This window comes from Natator depressus, chromosome 5 (assembly GCF_965152275.1).
Source record: "Natator depressus isolate rNatDep1 chromosome 5, rNatDep2.hap1, whole genome shotgun sequence".
In the NCBI taxonomy this organism is placed as follows: Eukaryota; Metazoa; Chordata; order Testudines; family Cheloniidae; genus Natator; species Natator depressus.
This window is the reverse complement of record NC_134238.1, coordinates 76,227,009-76,248,252: the sequence shown is the minus strand read 5'-3', so window position 1 is coordinate 76,248,252 and position 21,244 is coordinate 76,227,009. Positions and strand designations below refer to the sequence as shown.

At 39.5% G+C, this 21,244-nt stretch overlaps 1 protein-coding gene and 1 pseudogene across 2 annotated transcripts in view; both read right to left on the bottom strand.

Annotated features, from left to right (window-relative positions):
* Positions 1–21,244, bottom strand: part of SNCAIP (synuclein alpha interacting protein) — a 101,372-nt gene that overhangs the window by 56,491 nt on the left and 23,637 nt on the right. For both annotated transcript variants that reach the window (XM_074953028.1, XM_074953029.1), the window contains exon 2: positions 764–866. In XM_074953028.1, the coding sequence (XP_074809129.1) occupies positions 764–820 (57 nt within the window). In that variant the 5' untranslated portion in view covers positions 821–866. The remainder of the gene's footprint in view (positions 1–763; positions 867–21,244) is intronic.
* LOC141987953 (uncharacterized) lies at positions 5,538–20,425 on the bottom strand (annotated as a pseudogene).

Genomic DNA, 21,244 nt, shown 5'->3' with positions numbered 1-21,244 from the left:
GAACCGTCAACTTGGTCCACCGCTGGAGGCAGAAAATCCAGCATCCTGAGCTCAAGGATGGAGCTTAGTCCTGGAGCCTCCAAAAGTAACATTGGACTGCCTCTGAATTCCATACCTAGGAGGGGGGCATTAGCCCATTAGTAACGGATGAGGAGAGAAGTGGTGTAACAGAGCCATGCTCTCTTTAGACTCCCTGGAAGTCCTGCTGGCTCTAGCTGTACTATAAGACCTCAAAACATATCAAATTGTAACCTATTAATGAAACTTGCTGAAGTCTGGAGCTGGCCTATGTGGCAGAGTAGCAAGTTACACAAATAAACTCATGATGGGGGAAGGGGATAGCATATGGCACTATTTTCAATTCTTTTAAAACTATTCTTTTGGTGATTGTAGGTAATCACTCGATGGGTATTTCACCCAAAGAGTTAATAAAGGCAGTTCAGCAAGAGTAAAATAAATGTATTAAATTGATTTGCAGATCATCTTTACTAATGCAGACAAAGTGCGGGCCCCAAACTCTACTTTCAGCGATTTATGTTTCCCTTGGAAAAAAATCTGATTTTCATTCTAGCACATGGGGACATTGTTAATTTTTTCTGTATACCTGAATTCAGTTCATATATACTTGAAGCAAAATAGGTAGCCTCTGCATGAGGTAAAAGCCTGCTTTGGCCTCTAATGACAATGAGATGTGTGTCTTATGCTAGAAATCGAGCCACTTAAATCCTCTCTCTCTAAACAAACAAAAAATATTTATACTTACAGATATATCATCGCTAAAATCTATTTCATCCAAATCAAGGTATTCAGGGGCTTCCATTATTCTTCTATGCACATTTTGGGTGAGTCAGTACAGCAGTAAAGTCCTATTAAAAATACAGAAAATGAGATAATATATATTAAAGAATCTAAAACCTTTAAAACATTTTCACCTGGTCACCACATTACTGACAAAGTATTTAAGCTGGACTGGAATTGAAGTACTCTTCCAAATACTTTTCATTTAATTTGTCTGCTCTGGGCAGGTATCATGGGGTTTTTTGTGCACGTGCTTGTGCCCATTTCAGCTAATAGAGCAGGACAGCCACCTTGAATGTGAACAGGATGTGACAGACTCCAATCCTGCAACTTGTTGTACACTCACAGACACCCTCTCCCCATGCAGAGCCCCACTGAAGTCAACGAGGCTGTGCATACAGAGTCAGTTGCAGGATCAAATCCTTAAACAGTAACAGCCCACTAGATGCTTGATCCTGCAAGGTGCAGAGCACCCACATCCTCAGTGGGAGAGGCAAAAGACAATATCAAGGAGGTGGATGACTTCCTTTCTGTCACCCAGAGTACCATCGTGATACTCATTCCCTGAAATGGTGACCGTGACAAGAACTGAACTATACCTATAGGCACCAATCCTTGGGGTTCTTTACTAGTTCCTCACAGCGGAAAAAATAGCTTAAGAAAAACTCTGCATGAGCAAAGAAAGAACATAAGATCTGCAAATCTGCATGAATCAGAGATCACACATCCCAAAGGGGTTAGGATTATAAAGTACTCATAATTTTCTTAATTCTAACCAAATCATTTTCCAACTTGTCAAAGGCATACATCCTGACCAAAGACAAGTACAAAGCTGAAAAAAGGAAGATATTTAAGTTAGCTGACAAAGAAAGATGATAATGCATTAACAATAACAATTAAGATGTAAAGCACTAAGTGCTAAGCATTATTACGGCAGCAAATTCACTCTGCCAGCACTTGTGTGTGACAAATGAAAAGCTTGAAGCAAAAAATATACCAGCCCCAGTTCATCAATCTGACAATTGGTAAACAATATATTTACAAATAATGGAAATTAAGCTGTGCTGGTCTAAACAGAATCATTGTATGCATCAATAACATTTGGTTAGCAATGTTCTAACAAGTTTAAAAAAAACCCAAAAAACCCTATTCTGCAGGTGTTATATTCATTGGCATACAAAATTGTAGTCGTTAATCTCCTATACACTGACCTCCACAAACTAAAAGTTGATCTTAAAACAGCTGCTCTTGAAACGTTATAAAAAGTTTTTAAGCTTGAAAAGCTGAATGTATGATTCTCATCAAATTACTGCAAATACAGGATCATTTAGTATCAGGTTTTCTATGGAAGTTCAAAGGTGGTGTTTTTTTTCCCCCTCAAACACACTTAAGGTATTAATATATTTCTCCTTCACAGCAATCTACAGACAGCTGTTTAAAAACATACAAATCTTATGTGTTTTCTCCACTTACGCAAAACAGGTTTTACCTCAACTAAAACTTTGTGTTCAAGGAGCAAAATACAAAATTGGGACAACTTCTGTGACAGACTCTGGAATAAATTCACTTGTGAATTAGCTGGTGGGTCGGGTTACATATAGATGGGACAATGGGAGGGAAATGGGTGTAAAATGGGAAAATAATACAAAACAAGCCATATCTTCTTTATATGAGGGAGCAGAAGGTGGTGTATAATAGGAAACTATTGGGCAGAATAATTGCACTTATTTTGTTCACTTGATGAATACCAAATTAATGCTCAAAGTGCACTCACATAGTAAGATACCAGTCAGTGTGAGTAAGGGTGACGTGATCAGGTCTTCAGAGTTTTCCACCTGTTTGTTCATTAATGAGCACATAAGACTGCAGTATATTTGTTATGGCTGTTACATTGTACATTTGGAGGGAAATTATGGCTTAGTCATGGAAAAATATTTAGTTGTAGATATTTTAGTCAAACTGTATCATTAACAACCAACCTACTCTTGCAAGCATAAAATGAGAAAAATTTCCTGCTCCATTTTGTACATCAATTTGGCATTCACTAAATGTGCCAACTTAAATGTGGCCAAATTTTGCAAGGCATCCCTATGCCAATGACCTGCATTATGGGAAGCTATGCAGGTGCAGAAGCAGGTTCTGCAGAACTACGATGTACCACACTACACTGGTGGTAGGCAGAACGGGGCAGGAAATGGCAGAACCTTGACTCTGCCCCCCACAATGTGCCCAGTGACACAGTTATAATGGCACATTTGACAGCATACACATCTCTGAGTGCAGACCTAGTGCAGTTCACTCCTTCCACAAAACAAGAGGGGAAGAGGGATGGAGATTATGAGTCTCTGAGCCACAGCCTCCCAGACTGCTCCAAGGGCAGTGCAACAGTGCACTGTCCTTTATTCTGCACCAACTGTTACCTCTGGACATAGGCCATAATGAGGGGTGAAAGGCAGTGTGTGTTAGAGCTAAAACAACTATTAGTGGGGGAGGCTGAGAGAAGAGGGAATGTTACATGAAGTAGGGGTGGCCCACTTTACATTACTTATCTACACCCATTCATCCCATTGACACACACACCATTAGTAACTATAAAAAAATGAGCATCAAAAACGTCAGTCCACTTCCTCCACACCCACATTTCTCTGCCATGCAACTGTGTCAGTACAACTGTGGTTCTATTGATATGCAGCTTCATAACAGGCTCAATGTCATGAAGTCCCCAAACAGGCTACGGAAGGGCCCAAATTATGGCAGCAGCTTCTGCTGTACGAGTGTCCACATCTTTCAAGCATTTTCCTGTACTGTCTATGACATTACTTAAATATTTGACAGTTGCCACCAACTCAATGTCCTGTCCATGCAGATTCATATTGAGCTGGTTATCATCTGGAGCTGGTGGCTGCTTGATGGTAATGGCCAGGGATTAGTTTCAGCCATATGATAATGAGACCAAAGTGCACTGCTTTTTGCCTGAACAGATTGGTGAATCACAGCAGCTGAGAGCCAAACTGAGCCAATAAGACAATGTCATCAGCATATTCAAAATCTCAAAGAAGAATGGTGTTGAGCTCAGTGCCACCGAACAATGCCTCCTCGTGAATATCCATCAACCAATCAATGCCAGTATTGAACAATGATGACAGAACACAGCATTGCCAAACTCCATGTAGATAGGAAAGAATGTGGTGTATTTGACATAGAATGGAAAATTGAGTTTAAATCAATTATAGGTCTTTTCTATCAATGACATTATCTTCCCAGAGATGCTGGGTTGCCTCATCAGATCCCACAAACTCACTCAATGCACTAAATAAAAGGCCTGACAGAAACCTATACAAAGTGTTGTGAATGTCTTATTAAATTCAGCTATCTCAGGGGTTCTCAAACTGGGGGTCGCGAGCTGTCAGCCTCCACCTCAAACCCCACTTTGCCTCCAGCATTTATAATGGTGTTAAATATATAAAAAAAAGTGTTTTTAATTTATAAGGAGGGGTCGCACTCAGAGGCTTGCTATGTGAAAGGAGTCACCAGTACAAAAGTTTGAGAACCACTATCTCCTCAAAAATCTGTCTCAAGGTAAAGATCTGGTCAACAACGGAATAAACCAGGTCTAAAGCTACATTAAGTATCCCAGTCTTTGTCACAAAGTGGATCGCTGATTTGAGACACTAGACCAGAAGTGAAGACTGTCCCTGGGATCACTAACAGCATAATGCCTCTATAGTTGTTACACTCAGCCATATCATTCTTTTTGAACAGATGCAAAGTAACACCAGTCATTGGGGATAATGTAAGTGTGCCAGATGATCTGGAAGAGCCTATGCAGCCATGGTACAATAATATTCTCACTGGTCTTCAACAACTTAGGTGAAATGTCACAAACTGAGATTTCAGCTTACGGACTGTGAACTGGATCTCTTCTTGGTTGAAGGAAGGTGGCTCTTCCAGAAGTTCCTGCCCCTCTTAAACTGGAAGAGGGACGTTTTAATTCTTGTTGTCTTCTTCTGTTGGTCCATATTAAGAGTCAGGACAAGATCAGAAATTAGGCTATTTGAAGCCGAATTCAGCAATTACCTCCATTAGCATTGTTAAGATTTCGATGGCCTTCTTAGTATGGACATATTAGGATGGAAGACCAATGAATTCTGAAATATGTTTACCAAGGAATGGCTCTACCCATCTGGCAATGAAGTGGTGACAAAAAATTCCCAAATCCATCTGCAACTACCTAGAAGACTGTGCCCCATCTGAACCAGACACAGACCTGCCCCGGTGAAGTAACATATGACTAAATATGTAATAAATAAATTACAAGATATAAAATTTAAGAGTCACATAACAGATTGGGTACACACAAACAGGTATAAACAAGTGCCTACAGTTACAATATCCTTATACTGCAGCAAGATGTACTACCAAAAGTGTGTTTTACCAGAGTTTTGCTTCAATTATTAACATTATTCCAGTTTTTCTTTATTTGACTTTTAAAATCCATCCCTCTTTGGATTGCAGTGTATCCAAAAAGTTTATTGGAAAGAAGCATTTTCCAGTGATGAAAACTATTTGATAATTTTGTTGGCCTTCAGAAATAAACTGATTTCTGTTATTAAGTGTATGGAAAAGCCACAACAGTTTTCGGTACAGCAGACTGATTTGTTTTCATTTGGACAACAGAAAGACAGCAGCTTTACCCTCAATTGTAATTATTCAATTTAAGAAGATAAGAACCAATAGAGTTATGAATAACCTGAAGACAGAACTGTGAGGATCATTGGCATAAAACAACAGGAGTCTAGATCCTTTTGGTAATAAACAAGGATAAAGTGAGAAATCCAGAGTGCAGAAACAAGAAACATCAATGATATAACTTTAAAGTGCTCTGAGGAATTAGTCTCTGCAGCATCATTCCCAATCCAAATACCACCATATGTTGCCTTCTCATGGTTTCAGAGCAGAAGGGCTATTTGAAACAGAACACAACTAAAAACTATCAAGGGAAGAAAGTCAAAAAGCATCACAAATATTTTCCCATAGGGAAAAAAAAAACAACTCTAGTTTTTATTTCTGTACTCAACCTTACATTCTGCATAAAGAAAATCACTGGAACTCTAATAAGTTTTGTTTCCTGCAGTCAGCTATGCATTCTTTTCTTATGTGCTAAAACTGGGCAACAAACTGCAATACCAGCAACCCAAATAGCAAAAACAATGACCAACAACATTTGTACTGGTCCATGCTTGGAGTGTCACTCAGGGGTAGATTACCTGATACAGTTTAACACAACAGAGCAATGCTATATATACTGTGAATCATATGGCAAGAGTCATAGTCAGTGCTTCTGCGAACAGGAGAACTTTGCAGCCAGGTGAATCCAACATACCACAGGAGGTGTAAACAATCTTCATAACATTTACCACCAATTTCTTAGCAAGATGAACAAATGCAATGCTGAAAATAAGTACAGTGACATTCACTAATGTCCAGCGATGCACCTCCTGATACAACAGATTAACAATGTTTCCAACCAAGGTCATAGCAATCAAATGAGCAAGCAAGTGATCATCTCCAATATGACAGCAGAAAGTTCCATGTTTTTTTAACTGGTCAGTCTTCTGAAATGTATTTTGCTCCTTAGAAAGGTTTTGGACTTCAAGAATTCCTGTAAAAATTTAATCTGTCTGGTGAGTTGGTTCACATACATATTACTCCAACAGTTGAGAAGAACACATAAAATAATCCAGCCTGTTGATAGAATGCAATACTGAAAAAAAAAAAAAAAAACCTCACAAACCACAGCACTCCGTATGTATGTACTCAATGGGTGTTATCATCATTTTATGGGCACTACTACTGTGAGAAAGCACAAGGATATTATTTAACTAAAGAAGATGGAAATATGATACTTGTAAAATACATAATAAATAAAATAATAATCTCTCACATACACTGCATTGTAATGAATGCTAAATATCAAATAATTTAGGGGTTATGCAGTTTTGCTAAAAATCACCCCCCTTCCCCTTCCTGTTCAGGTCTGAGAAACATTCTTTGGTGTCTCCCCAAAATATTAGGTTGTTCTTTGCTACCCTTCCCCCAAATAAAATTGATTTATCAGAACTTAAACCTTGTTGCCTACACACACAAAATAAAAAAAAAACAGACTAAGGACAGAGACAGAGAGAAATAAATAATAAAATGGTAAAATGAAAAAAGGCAATGGGGGAAATCTTATCTGGTAGCTTTTACCAACCACAAATACAGTGAAATTTAATTATTTATTACTTCCTGGAGAAACAACTATTACTTAAAAATCTTGGGTGCACTGACTAACTACTGCATGTTTCCTGAGGCAGAAGCTGAAAACTGGAATCCTGCTTCAATTTCCTTTTAAACACCACCAAAAAGCAGAAGAAATGGATGATGTGGCCTCTAGTTTGTTATATTTCTCTTCTGGCTCTCCTTAACCTGGTATCTGCCATTTTCTGTTCTTTGGGAAAAGTGCAGTTATAGTAACGTGGCTAAAAAAACCCTTGAGACACCTATATTTTCTTGCTGGAAAAACAAATTTGACATCTAAGTTATCCTTGAACAAGTCATTTTTAAAAATTCTTCGGGGGGGGGTGGAGAGGCAAGGGGGGACAAGAAGTTAAGAGGGAAAAGATTTTTTTAAAAAGTAAAACAGAAGTGGTGCTAAGTAATATTGTCTTGAAGAAACACATTATTATAATAATGCCAAGTAAAAAAAGCATAAAATAATTCTTTCAGTTTACCTTTTTGATATATCAGAAATGGCAAAAGGATGGCAAAAATAGGTATCTTTCAACAGCAAAACTCCAAGGGGGCAGAAAGTCCCAATCACAGATATGTCTAGTGCAGGACCAATCAGAAGGGCCAGGAGAGCCATTTGGCCTGGGCCTCAAGCTCAAAGGGGGCCTCAAATTTAGACACTTGTTAATTTTTTGGCATTTGATAAGTTTTGCAACTTGTTTTTATGCACATCCCTATCGGACCAAAATGTGACACACCCTCTTAGCTTAGAGCTGCAAATTTAAGGAATTGCTTCAAGAAATACTCAAACTTGGTCTTTCTGGGGTGTTTCCTAATATTACAATTGCATTGCGTATTTTTGTCAGTTTGCCTGCATCAGTGACTTCAGATGAATGAACCTTCAACGTGTTGAAGCAGGTAAAGAATTATCATCGTTCAACTATGGGACAAGAGCGTTTGAATGGGCTCGCCATGCTTAATATCAACTGTGACATTGCACAAAAGCTAGATTTTTCCCTCAATAATTAGTGCATTTGCACAGATAAAGGCTAGAAAAGCATTTGTTAAATAAAAAAATATTCAAATTATGTCTCACTCTTTTTTTGGTGCCTTATTTTGTTTTCATGTGTCATTTTTTATTTTTATTATGGCTAGGGGCCTCAAAAGCTGGAAGTGGCTGGGAACTCTGGACCTCTGAGAGGACCCGGTCTAGTGTGACCTATCACTTCATGCATCTTACTCTTCTTTACGCATTCTGTGTGTCAGTGTGGGTGAGAGAGAGTCGTTGACAGAGTGAAGAAAAAGAGGAGTGGGAGGGAAGGCAGAAAGAAAAGAGGAGCAGATACATCGTTCAGTTTCTTGCTCCCTACTCTGGGCAAACTGCAAAAACTTTGGAGCAAAGGTGCTCCCTTGAGCCAAACGTATAAATGAAATGAGCTGCTTCAGAAAAGATTCTCATCCAGCCTTCCTCAGCCTAGAATGGTCTCTAACCCTGCTCTGAGTGAAGGACTAAAACCAAGAGCAGTGGAGGGGGTGAAAAAGGGGGAGGGAAATGTCCTTTGTTGAAGACAAAACAAACCAACAAATCACTGATAATCATGGCTAACAGATTTATTCATGGATACAAGAACAACAATTAAAAAGAGGTTTGCCATCACTTTAACATACATTCGGGTTATGATTTTAAGAAATGCAGCTGAAGGATAAACAGTAAATAATTTTCCACATCTCAAAACTACAGTGCTAGAGTATCTGGGGATTTACTTAAACTTTCAGTCAAATAAAAACTCAAACTTTCTCAATACTTTTGGTTGACAAAAGGCTAGGTTTTCTGAAATGCACATGTGCAAAAGCTAATATTAAAGATTTAGGCTTTAATCTAGAATGCCATGCCAGCTGGTTTTTAATTAGAGACTGTTACTTTACATAAATTATAGGTCTGAGATCAAAAATAAACTTATTGCCCTCTCTTGAGCATTAGATATGTACAGCAGTTCTAAGATAAATAAGCTTCACAGACATAGTGGAAGATTTTACGATCTTTATATTGGGTATACAGTACAAATGAATGCGTGTTAGAAAGCAATGCTTAAAACCTGATGAGTGTCATACAACCTTATCCCATGACTAACAGTGAGGCCTGGTCTACACTACAGAGTTAAGCTGATGTAAGGCAGCTTACGTTGATCTAACTCTGTAAACGTTAACATTACAACATTGCTCCCGCTGATGTAAGTCACCCACTATTCCGACCCAATAACACAACCTCCACAAAAGGTGTAACACTTAGGTTGATGTAGCTATGGCGACGCAGTGTCTCTGTAGACACTGAGTGTCGAGGTTCCTTCCCTAGTCTGAACTCTAGGGTACAGATGTGGGGACCTGCATGAAAGACCCCCTAAGCTTATTCTTACCAGCTTAGGTTAAAAGCTGCCACCACCAAAGTGTTACACAAACAACAGGGGAAGCGCCCACTTGGAAACGTCTCCCCCCCAAAATATCCCCCCAAGCACTACACCCCCTTTCCTGGGGAAGGCTTGATAAAAATCCTCACCAATTTGCATAGGTGAACACAGACCCAAGCCCTTGGATCTTAAGAACAATGAAAAAAGCAATCAGGTTCTTAAAAGAAGAATTTTAATTAAAGAAAAAGTAAAAGAAAAACCTCTGTAAAATCAGGAAGGGAAATACCTTACAGAGTAGTCAGATTCAAAACATACAGAATCCCTCTAGGCATTACATTTAAAACATCGTCTAGCTGACAGGTCACTGGGGCGAGGTTGGTTGCTGGAGAGCGGTGTGGCAGGATGATAAGGTGTCTGGAGTATTCCTTGGTGTGTAGTTGGGGTCTTGGGTTGTCCCCGGTAGTAGGGTGTGGTCTGAGGGTGTCCCTTCTAATATCCGCTCCAACTGCGACCAGGGTTGTTCCTCTCTCCTCCCTCCACCCATTTTGTTCCGGTTTGCCCGCCTCTCTGGCGGTCTGGGACTGCTCGTATCGATCAGCATAAGAAGCAAGACTTTCTGCTGAGTCCATTTCCTTATCCCATAAACACTGTTTTATTTCCTCCTTGGACATATTCAGGAATTGCTCCTGAGCTATCAAATCACACATTCCGTCAAAACTAGTGACACCCCTTCCTTGGACCCATTTATCTAACAGATCCTTCATCTGGTTTAGATAAGCCACATTACTTAGTCCAGGCCCGCTCTTAAGGGTTCGAAATTTTACTCTGTATGTTTCAGATGTAATTTGAAATTGCTTTAAAACAAAATCCTTGAACTTACTATAGTCAGAAGCCTCATCAATTGGCATCTTATTGAATATGTCCAGAGCTCTTCCAGTCAATTTTGCGACCAATGTGGTCATCTTGTGAGCTTCAGGAATTTTATGGAGAGTGCACAGTCTCTCAAAGGTGAGAAAATATTCAGCAATATCACGGGATTCATCATACTGTGGACATAGTCGCTCCCATTTGTGGATTGTTGGGAAAGGATGGTTAGGGTTATCCAGTAGATTCCGCTCAGCCTTTGCCTTTTCCATCTCCAGTTCATGCTTCCTCTCTTTTTCCTTCTCCTCCATTTTTTTCCCCTTGCCTCCATTTCTTTTTCCTTTACCTCCATAGCTCTCCTGTGGGCAGCCTCTTGGTTTTTTTCTGCCTCTTTCGCTGCCTCCAGTTCTCTCCTGTGGGCAGCCTCTTTGACTGTTTCTGCCTTGGGCTCTGTCATGTTTGCCTCTCTGTTTTTAACTAACTTTACACCCGAGAGTTAGAAATAAAACAACCAAAAAAAAAAAAAAAACTTGGCTTGTCAAAAAAAATAGGTTGTGCTGTAACCTGATACCTATGGTTCTCTGATAGTGATTGTCAGCCTACAGAAAAATCCTTTGTCTCCAGGCAAATAGACAGAAAAACCCTCTAGTTGCTCTTAGCTAAAAAAAAAAACAAACCTCTTCAGGTCTGTGAAGAACTTGTGAATTTCCCTGCAGCAGATTAACTACTCTGCCTTTAGGTAGAGAAACTCCAGCTCACAAAAGCAAGCTCCCTTTTGTTATGTTTGCTGCTTTGTCCCCTTTTACAAAACCCTTTAAAATCTTTTAAAATCCTTCTGTGCTTCTGGTTCAAAAAAAAAAAAAAAATCTCAAAATGATTTCAAATAAATCCCCAAAAAATCTCAAATTGATCCCACGGCTCTGCCACCACGTCAAGGTTCTTTCCCCACTCTGAACTCTAGGGTACAGATGTGGGGACCTGCATGAAAGACCCCCTAAGCTTATTCTTACCAGCTTAGGTTAAAAGCTGCCACCACCAAAGTGTTACACAAACAACAGGGGAAGTGCCCACTTGGAAACGTCTCCCCCCCAAAACATCCCCCCAAGCACTACACCCCCTTTCTTGGGGAAGGCGTGATAAAAATCCTCACCAATTTGCATAGGTGAACACAGACCCAAACCCTTGGATCTTAAGAACAAGGAAAAAGCAATCAGGTTCTTAAAAGAAGAATTTTAATTAAAGAAAAAGTAAAAGAAAAACCTCTGTAAAATCAGGAAGGGAAATACCTTACAGAGTAGTCAGATTCAAAACATAGAGAATCCCACTAGGCAAAACCTTAAGTTACAAAAAGACACAAAAACAGGTATATACATTCCATTCAGCAAAACTTATTTGATCAGCCATTAAACAAAACAGAATCTAACACATATCTAACTAGATTGCTTACTAACTCTTTACAGGAGTTCTGACCTGCATTCCTGCTCTGGTCCCAGCAAAAGCATCACACAGACGGATAGACCTTTTGTTCCCCCCCCCCCCCCGGCTCCAGCTTTGAAAGTATCTTGTCTCCTCACTGGTCATTCTGGTCAGGTGCCAGTGAGGTTATCTTAGCTTCTTAACCCTTTACAGGTGAAAGGGTTTTTCCTCTGGCCAGGAGGGATTTGAAGGTGGTTAGCCTTCCCTTTATATTTATGACACTGAGTTACATCATCGGTTGGTTGTCGGCCTCTGGGTGACTGGGTGCCTGCATCTGTGAGCCCCGCATGGGGCTGAGAGCTGGGGCCGTTGACCCCTGGGTGGGGGTGGGAGGAGAGCTTCAGCTGTCAGCCCCAGGGCAGGGGGTGCTCCAGCTGCAAGTGCCCCACAATGCGCCACACAGTTAAGTAGGTGGAAGTGCTCCTGGTGAGAATGCATACCACCGACAGAGGGGACATAGAGTGGACATGACCCACTGCAATAACTACCTAACTTAGGTCAACTTTATTTTGTAAAGTCAACTTGCCCTTACAAAGAGCTAAGAAAATATAACCAAGCTTCTTCAGTTTCAAACCAACGTATCAGTAAAAATTATTCTGTGCAGTGTATTCTGAATGGACTTTAAACCCCAGCACCCAATTAAAACTGTTCCGGAAGGCAGATTTTCAGTAAATTCTGGCAGCAGTCAGAAATTATCTGGGACTATGGATCAAATTAATCCCTGCTGGAACTCTACTGGCTTCAGCAGAGTACCACTAAGGATGAATTTGGCTCTTTAATGGCAATCTCAGTCATCCGGCTGCTTGAGCCTGAAGGAAAGCACATATCCAGGAGCACTGCTAAAGTGTGTGTGTGGGGGGGGGGGGGGGCAAAGTACAGTACAGGGGGAACATGGGCTGCAGAGTCCTAATCCAAACCCCAGGGAAGTCAATAGTAAGACTCCCAATAAGCTTTGGATGAGGCTCTGTATAAAACTTTACTTGTGGGAGGTCCAAGTACAGTTTTAAGTGCCATATACTGAAGTCCTCTTGGAGTTTTGGGTGCAACACATAAAAAGTATATAATCACAAAAGAGTATTGGTACAATGCTTAATACAATGAGGTCCCAGTACTGATTAAAGACTCTGGGTTCTATCACAATACAAAATATTAATAGTTTATAGCTTGCAGCTCTATTTGTATGCCATGTATATGTATTACAGTTTAATTTTCCCAGTGGGGATGAATTAAACTACACAGAAAAAAATACAGCTCACTTATTTATATTTACATTGTCCTCAATAACTCTAAGGGAAAATGACTGTTTCATCATTAAAGATTTAAATAGACCAGCCTGGGAATGAAAACTCAGAAGCTGTTACTCAAATTGACAGTTGATTTGCAGCTAAAGTACTTCATTTCAGCTTCACACGTTCAGAGAAAATGACAACCTGACATACTGTGACACTATTTTGAAAGTAATAAGTCTAATGAGGGATCGTAGTACTACAATGCAATCTCTAGTGTACTGTTCAACCCATCTTTCTGGGTTTGGGGAATCTCACAAGGTTTTTTCTTTTAAAAAAATTATGTTAAATAACATTGTTTCTATTACTTGTCAAGTGCAACGTCTGGATTCTCTCTCACTGACTAAGCGTCTCTCTAGTACTAGCTTGTTTTATTTACTTTTTTTTCTCCCTTTTAAGCAAGCCAATAAAAATACATAGTACAAGGGGAATTATCTACACAGTCAATTTCAAAATACAAAAGAATAAAAAAGGGTATTTTAAAGACCTTAGGTGAATTTGAAGGAACAATGTATTGTAAGAAAAATGAACAACTGGGTTGAAAATGACGTAATTGGCTTCACTGGAGGAGTGAATTCTGAGACCAGGATTACCTTATCCCTTATCACATTTATTCAGAAGTTTCCCTGAGTTCAAAAGTTCACAGCAGCCATTTATAATAGTATATTACTTCTGAAGCAAGTCAGAGTGAAAACACTGCTTTTAATCAGCACACAACTACAATCATTATACAAATCTTACTGATAGGGCTGAGACTAGGAATGGGACAGAGCATACTGATGTTCAAACAATTAAGAGATGCTATTTAAAAAATATAACTTAAAAAAACTGAATTATAGCCACAAGAGCCTGCAGAAACACCATACCTGGAAAGAGAGAACGGAAAATTCTGGGCCTGATTCTGCTTCTATTGAAATTAATGGGAGTTTAGCTATGACTTCAGAGGGGAAAAAAAGACAGGCAGGCCTTTATTGTGTTATGCTGTCTAGCAGTGGGCCCCTTCAGCAAAAGTTTACAAAGAGTTCCATCCAGCTGCTGGGGAGAAAGACAGAAGCTGCGCTAAGGGGTCTCAAAGAAGGTCAAGAAAAGTATACGCGCACATAATCCTCAAGACTTTCTCAGGTATACAAAGCTTCCACCCCACCCATTGCGTGGTAAATCCTCCACAACCCTAACACAGGCATAAACAGCAGCGTAGACTGCGAGGCACTGCTTAGCTGAGTAAAGCCATGCCTGAACCCTTATGGTATGTACATTCTGTTCAGGGCTCTCTCCATCTCCAAGCAGAGCCTCCCCACTCTACAGTGTAGTGTCTCCCTGCCAGAGAGTCTTCCTCCACCACAGGGAAAGGATCCAGCAGCAGGGAAAGATTCTGGCAGGGGAAGCAATGGAGAAGGGCTCCAGCAGGTCTCCACTGTTGGAGTCTTTCCTTGTTGCCTCCTCCCGCCTGAGCCTTTCGCTGCCGCATGTAACTGCACATCACAGTGTGGGCAGACTAGTTTTCACTTAGGTGTGTAGCTACTGCTGCTGCCAGTAGTGTGCAGTGTAGACTTAGTCTTAATGGTTACTGTGAGAGACAATTTTCAGTCCGGATAAAACTTGCATATCTAGAAGCAAGGAATGGGTGTAAAGTATGCTCATAAGGGCAAGATCCTGATGCTGTTACTTATGCTGAGTAGTATGTTACTCTACATACTTACTTAGGGCTGTTCTACACTAGGAATTTACATTGGTACAGCTACGTCTCCAAGGGCTCTGAAAAATTCACACCTGAGAGATGTAGTTATACCAACCTAACCCCCAGTGTAGACAGCACTAGCTACAGCCTTTTGTACAACCTACACCAATGGGAAAACCCAATGTATGTAGTGTCCACACTGAAGTGTTGCAGCTGCGCCACTGTACCATTTTAAAGTGTAGATATACCCTGACTCTAGAAGTAAAGTATTACTCAATGGGTGAAATCCTGGCTCCGCAGAAATCCATAGGAGCTCTGCCATTGACTTCAATGGGGTGAGATTTTACCCAGCATGAGTAGGGAGACACTATCTGACCTTTAGCTGGTGTTTCATAGGCCTTCTCTGCCTGCTTTTCATTACTATTCTTGTACGCTCTTTTGTGAACAAGCTTTTACTGCATATTTAAAATATTTAAAAAGAGAAAAATTCACCTTTATACCGTAATAGGTTGGACCCCTTGGGAAGTCACCTGAGATACCACTGAGTCTACCTGTTCTGCCAGCATGGGCCCCCTTTAACCTGTCTTGCTGAGCCAGGCTCTTAAAACCTCCTCTAACACACACACAGGCAGAGCCACACCCAGCTGCAGATCAGTTATGGGAAGACTCAGCTTAAGGGACTTGCTCCAGCACTCAGCTGTCCACCTCTCTTGGAGTACAGACCCAAAGATATAATATATTTGCCTCTTCCCTCAATGTGGAAGAGGGTATGCACAATTTCTCACCCCCCCCCCAGTAGAAATCAGATAAACTGGGTTGTATTATAAACCAGAAATAAATTTATTAACAATAACAGGTGTATTTTAAGGCGTTAAGGAGGTAGCAGACAGAACAAGGCAGATTACTAAGAAAATAAAACAGAGTACGCAAACTAAGCTTAATACATGAAAGAAACTACTTATATGTGAGTTCTCATCCTAAATATGGTTCTAATAATCTTCACAGGCCAGATGCACTTCCAGCCTGGGCCCAGTTCTTTCCTCCTGTTCAGTCTTAGTCGTTTCCAGCAGTTATCTTGGGTGGAGTAGCAGGGGAGAACTGACGACCAGGATTACCTCACTGCCCACCCTTAAATAGGATCTGCATAAGGCAGGAGTCCTTTGTTTCCTAGTTTGACCCAGCCCTTTCCGTACAGCAGAAAGTTACAAGAAGTTCCAGGTAATGTTTTAGTATCAGGTGACAAGACCACCTGACTCTGTAGGGCCCTTGTAGCCAATTCTTCCCAAGCTGACCCACACATTCACAGGAAGACTAAGCTCTTTTACAGTCCATTTCCTTGTTGATAGGTCATCCGCCCCGTCTGGCTTTTCCACTGTTGTACCTGAAGTGTTAGCAGTGGGGGTCACCCAAAGCAGCATAGTTGAAATACAGATATATAGTCAATATTCCTAATTTCAGATACAGAAATGATACAGGCATACAAATAGGATAATCACATTCAGTAAATCATAACCTTGCCAATGATATCTCACATGAGCCATCTTGCATAAAGTATCTCTCTGTTATGTCATATTCATATCATAAGCATATTTTCATAAAGAATATGGAATGACACGTAACATACCCCCTCTCAGAAAACTTTTGAACTACTAATATTTTTTTTAAAAAGCAGTCAATGTTTAGGCAAATGAGTGAGCTGAATTGTAACATTCTTTTGAAGACAGACCACAAAGTTTGTCAAGTACCAATCTGCATTTGATAGTAATAAATACAATCCATTTCCAGAAACACATTTGTATTTCCTTAGAGATTTAAGCAAAAGAAAAATCGTACTCAAACCATTAAACCAGAATGCATGCATTTGCACATTTTGCAATGATGCCTAGAAAAATAAACTTGTTTGTTTTAATTAGTCCTGAAGGAGAAACCAAAGAGAATGGAAATAAATATTTGTTATTTTAAAATTGAAACAGCATACATGGTTCATGTACTCTGCAAAAGCTAATGCATCATATGCTAAATCTTAATGAAAGTATCAACATAAATAAAAGATCAGCTGATCTGTTTGAACACAGATATTTGATTTGCTATATTTGATTAATTTATGTTTGTATTCACTTTGAACTACACGACTGTTAGTTGATAATATGAAATATTCCGCAGTGATGTAATGTTAACACACTTACTTTGCTGCACCATAGCTCAAAAGACAATTGTTTCAGACAGGATGATTTTCACGTCAACTGCATTTGCAGGAAACTTGTATAAACATTTTCAACCAGCTAATTCTTTTCATAGACTTTGAGCCTCATTGACATGCAGATGAGAGCTAGATTAAATGACCCACAACTCTCTCTAAATGATACAAATATGTATATATAAATGAAGGGAGAGGCCAAACAGAAACTTCATCAGAACACATAACAAGGGCAGAGCGTATTCTTGTTATTATAAGTTGAATTTATAATATCATTGTTTTCAACAAACTACCAAACTATATCTACAGAGGGAAGTACCTGTGTTTGACACCAGATAACATGCAACTCCCCTTCTAAATTGTGGTGGAACGCAGTTTTGTCTCAGACATAGTTAAAAATATCTGAAAGGTATTAAACGTCAAGGAGGGAGATACATTAATTAGGATGGCTCAAGAGGAGGTTGTTTTTTCTCACCAAGAACAATGGGCTGAAATTAAATTAAACCAAACCAAACCAAAAAAAACCCCTTACTATTAGGGAAAACTTCCCAGGGATGGCATCTATTAAACTGTAGAGTTGTCTCCCTAAGGAAACAGTGGAAATGCCATAGCTTGACACATTTAAAATTACAGTAGGGAAAGTACTTCTGGACTAACTGGACATAGAAACATACATTAAAAGCAGTTTGTGTAACCACTGTTTAAACAAGCTGCAATTAGGATATGCTTATTTCAGTATGCTCTGCATTACTACCTATATCCTTTTAGACTAGTCTGTCAAAAATCAATCAAATAAATAAATTACCATTCATTAAAGCAACTATTACAGTCTTTCCAAAGGAAGCTGGTACTGGTGAACAAGTGTTATTTATGGTAAAGATGCCATAATCTTCAGTATATCCCAGCTGGCTCTCAAACATGTTTCTCACACCGTTCTTTAAAAAAAAAAGCTATAACATAAGGTATAAGTAGATATAATTGCTGGAAGCTGAAGCTAGACAAATGCAGATTAGAAATCTGGCACACATTTTTAACAGTGAGGGTAATTAATCATTGGAACAACTTATCAATGGTCATGGTGGATTCACTATCACTGGCAATTTGTAAATCAAGACTGGATGTTTTTCTACAAGATATGCTCTAGTCCAAACAGGAAATGTTTTGGAGAAGTTCTATGGACTGTGTTATACAGGAGGTCAGAGTAGAAGATGATCACAGTGATCAATTTCTGGTTTTATAATCCCGAGTCTATACATATGACAGCGATTGTGTAATATATGTCCTTTCAAGCAACTTACTAGTTAAATGAAAATAATCAAGCTTTTACCTTCCTCATCAATCATCTATCTTCTGTTACAGGTACATAGCATTGTTGGTTTCTGGCCTATCTGCACAAGTTCATCATTTCACAAATCTATAAATGATTTCTTGAAAACCTTCCTTAGGACCCCACACCGATGAAACTTAGGTAGGCTCCAAAATGTGATTAAAAACATAATGCAAGACATTGATAAATGCATTACATTATACTTGTATCATGAAGGTCTCTCCAACCAACCTTCTAGTAAAATTATCTGAGAAGTCAATGAAGTTCCTTTTCATGAGGAAGCTGAGAGGTTTTGAAATTGATCTTACAGTTTTGTATCATTATTGATTGACATGTCAAAAGGTACAAAACAGATCAACACAAGTCCTTTATTAACCGCCATTCAGCTAAACTTCTGAAAGCAATTAGGAATATGAGTAAATTCCAAGTTGTTAGATAAGCAACGCTAGCTGTGCTTGCAATGTAATTTACCTGTTGCAAAAAAGATGGATAAGAAGATACTGTTAATCTCTAGGAGATTTTTGTCCTCAGTAAATACTTCACTTCCTAGTTTTTATCCTTTAGAACAGGACTTAATGTAGTAACTATGAGAAGGGACCACTTGAGACAAAGCCAGCATTTTGCATGAACTCAGAGAAAAGGTGTGTGCACATGAACTATAATGACCATTTTATTCTAAATATGTTGGCCTTGAACATACCAAGTCACAACCTTGCCATCTCATTTTATGGAAGAACTACGTATCAATACGCCAGTTATCATCTACTACAGTTAGATACCTGTGTCAGAACTAGAATCATAATCAGATTCTGTGATAATCAGCTAGCATTCTATTAAGGTTTTTGTGTGCAGAGCCTAGAAAGAATGCTCCATTTTCCCTCTTATTCACTACACTTCCAATGCAGGAATAGGCACAGCACATACTCTTCCCATCACCAGAGGGATACAGTATTGATCGGGTCAACTTACTTTACTCTTTCAAATTTAAAAGGTACACAATAGAGATAATGAGCCTCATTCTTCACTTCCTTGCAACTATGTAGATGTCTACAAATGGGCAAAGCGGGTACAAGAACACTCCCATTTTGATTTAGTAGCATTTTTATACCCACTTTGTACAGGTTTAAAAGACTACATAAGATTCAGCAGAAGTGTGCAGCTGCTGCCCTCCATTTCAAAAGACAACAGATAGTCAGATTTACCCTTTAAGCCATTTGGTGCTTCTTCCTTCATCTTGTGCAATATTCTTCGGAATGTTTTTCAGACACTAAGTCTTCCTAATGCAGTTAAAAACTAGACCACAAATGTCCTGCTGACAAATTCTAATCTAAGTCATGGGTTAGACTCCATACTATGAAATACTAAAACTAACAGTAAGAGGATCTTTTAATTTGCCATTCTGTAACTTTTCATCCACTACTATTCTATTCTCCACACAACTACTCAGATTCCTCTGCTTTGCATTACACATGCTTTTTGTTAGGGCCCAATCCTTTAAGTGCCTACAGAACGCCGATAACTTCAATGGGAGTTGCATGTATTGAGGATTCACAGGATCAGGCTGACTGTTCTCAAGTGATCACTATTGCCAACACATGGAGAAGCAGTGAGGAAGTGAAGAAGCCAAATGTCACCCTCCTTGGTTGGGATGGTCACCAAGATACAGGAACACTGGTGAGAACAGTAGGAGAAACAATGGAGAAACAGGAGGAACTTTTCAAGCTGAGAAGAGTTGCATCAAATGTCTCCTGTTTGAACATAAGGAGCAACTGCATGACTTAAAGGATTATTTTCAATGGAGACAAGATTTCTGAGAGGTGACCTCACAGTTTTAAAGGTGATTGATAAAGAGGTAAGAAACTGTTTGCACAGCTGAGTATTTCAAAATCTAGAGAGATGCCATCTAATAATTTTTAATGGGAATTGAGATAGTTATTTCACTAAAATATCACTGACAAATAATAATTCACCGAGTAAGACCATAAAACTAAATAGTAAAAATGAGCAAATGACAGCTATAATTTTTTAATGGCAAAGAGGAACCATAAGATAGATCAAAGTGTAACAAACCTGTCCCTTCGTAATTGTTTCAGAACCATCCTTCTCTGCTTTGTCACCAGACATCCTTTCACACACCAGTAGTTTTATTCTTTTTCTATGACCCATTGTATTTCTGCTTTCTGCACAACAAAATATCCATGTGGAAAAAGGTGATTCTGATCAGACTGCTGTTCAGTTGAGGTCAGAGTGTGGCATTTAGTCATTGGTCTGCACTGGAAAAAGCACAGAGCCATACTGCCTAAGAGGCATTCCAGGAGGGACTGTGCTTAGTAGACAATTCCTATCTGAGCTGCTTGGCATAAAGAGGGAGAGCACACACTGAACCAACCCTTTGGGTGGGACAGCCTGCTGCCACCTGACCAGCTCTAGCTCCACTTAGTCCCCTGCCTCCATTGGGGTGGTTTATATGCCAAACAGTGTTAAGAGGGGGCAGTCCTTGCACTCCCAAGGATAGGGTCTGCTATTGTGCCCATCAGGGAGCACTACTGCGCCAGGCCTAGGTCCAATCTGCTGAAGGCAATTATTGGAAGTAAAATGTGTCCCAGCTCCACATTCTCCACTTCTCCCACAAAAAATAATAGCAAGCAGTATGTCTATTTTGTAACCACAGAAGAGCCTAGCTAGTGAACAGAGGTTGGGAATACTTTTATTTACTGAGAGAAATGCTAGCAGATGATGTTCAGCAGACAGAAGCTTAGCTTCAAAAGCAAATATTTAATTTTTCACAATGGACAAGTAAGCAAAAACAGTGATTGGTTAGATTTAGTTTAAAGGCTGAGCACATAATTTGGTTTTAACTGTACAATGTTTAGTTTTTAAGCAAGCAGTGTCATAGGAAAGTTTGTTTTCGTGCGTAGTCGCACCATAATTTCTATTTTTATT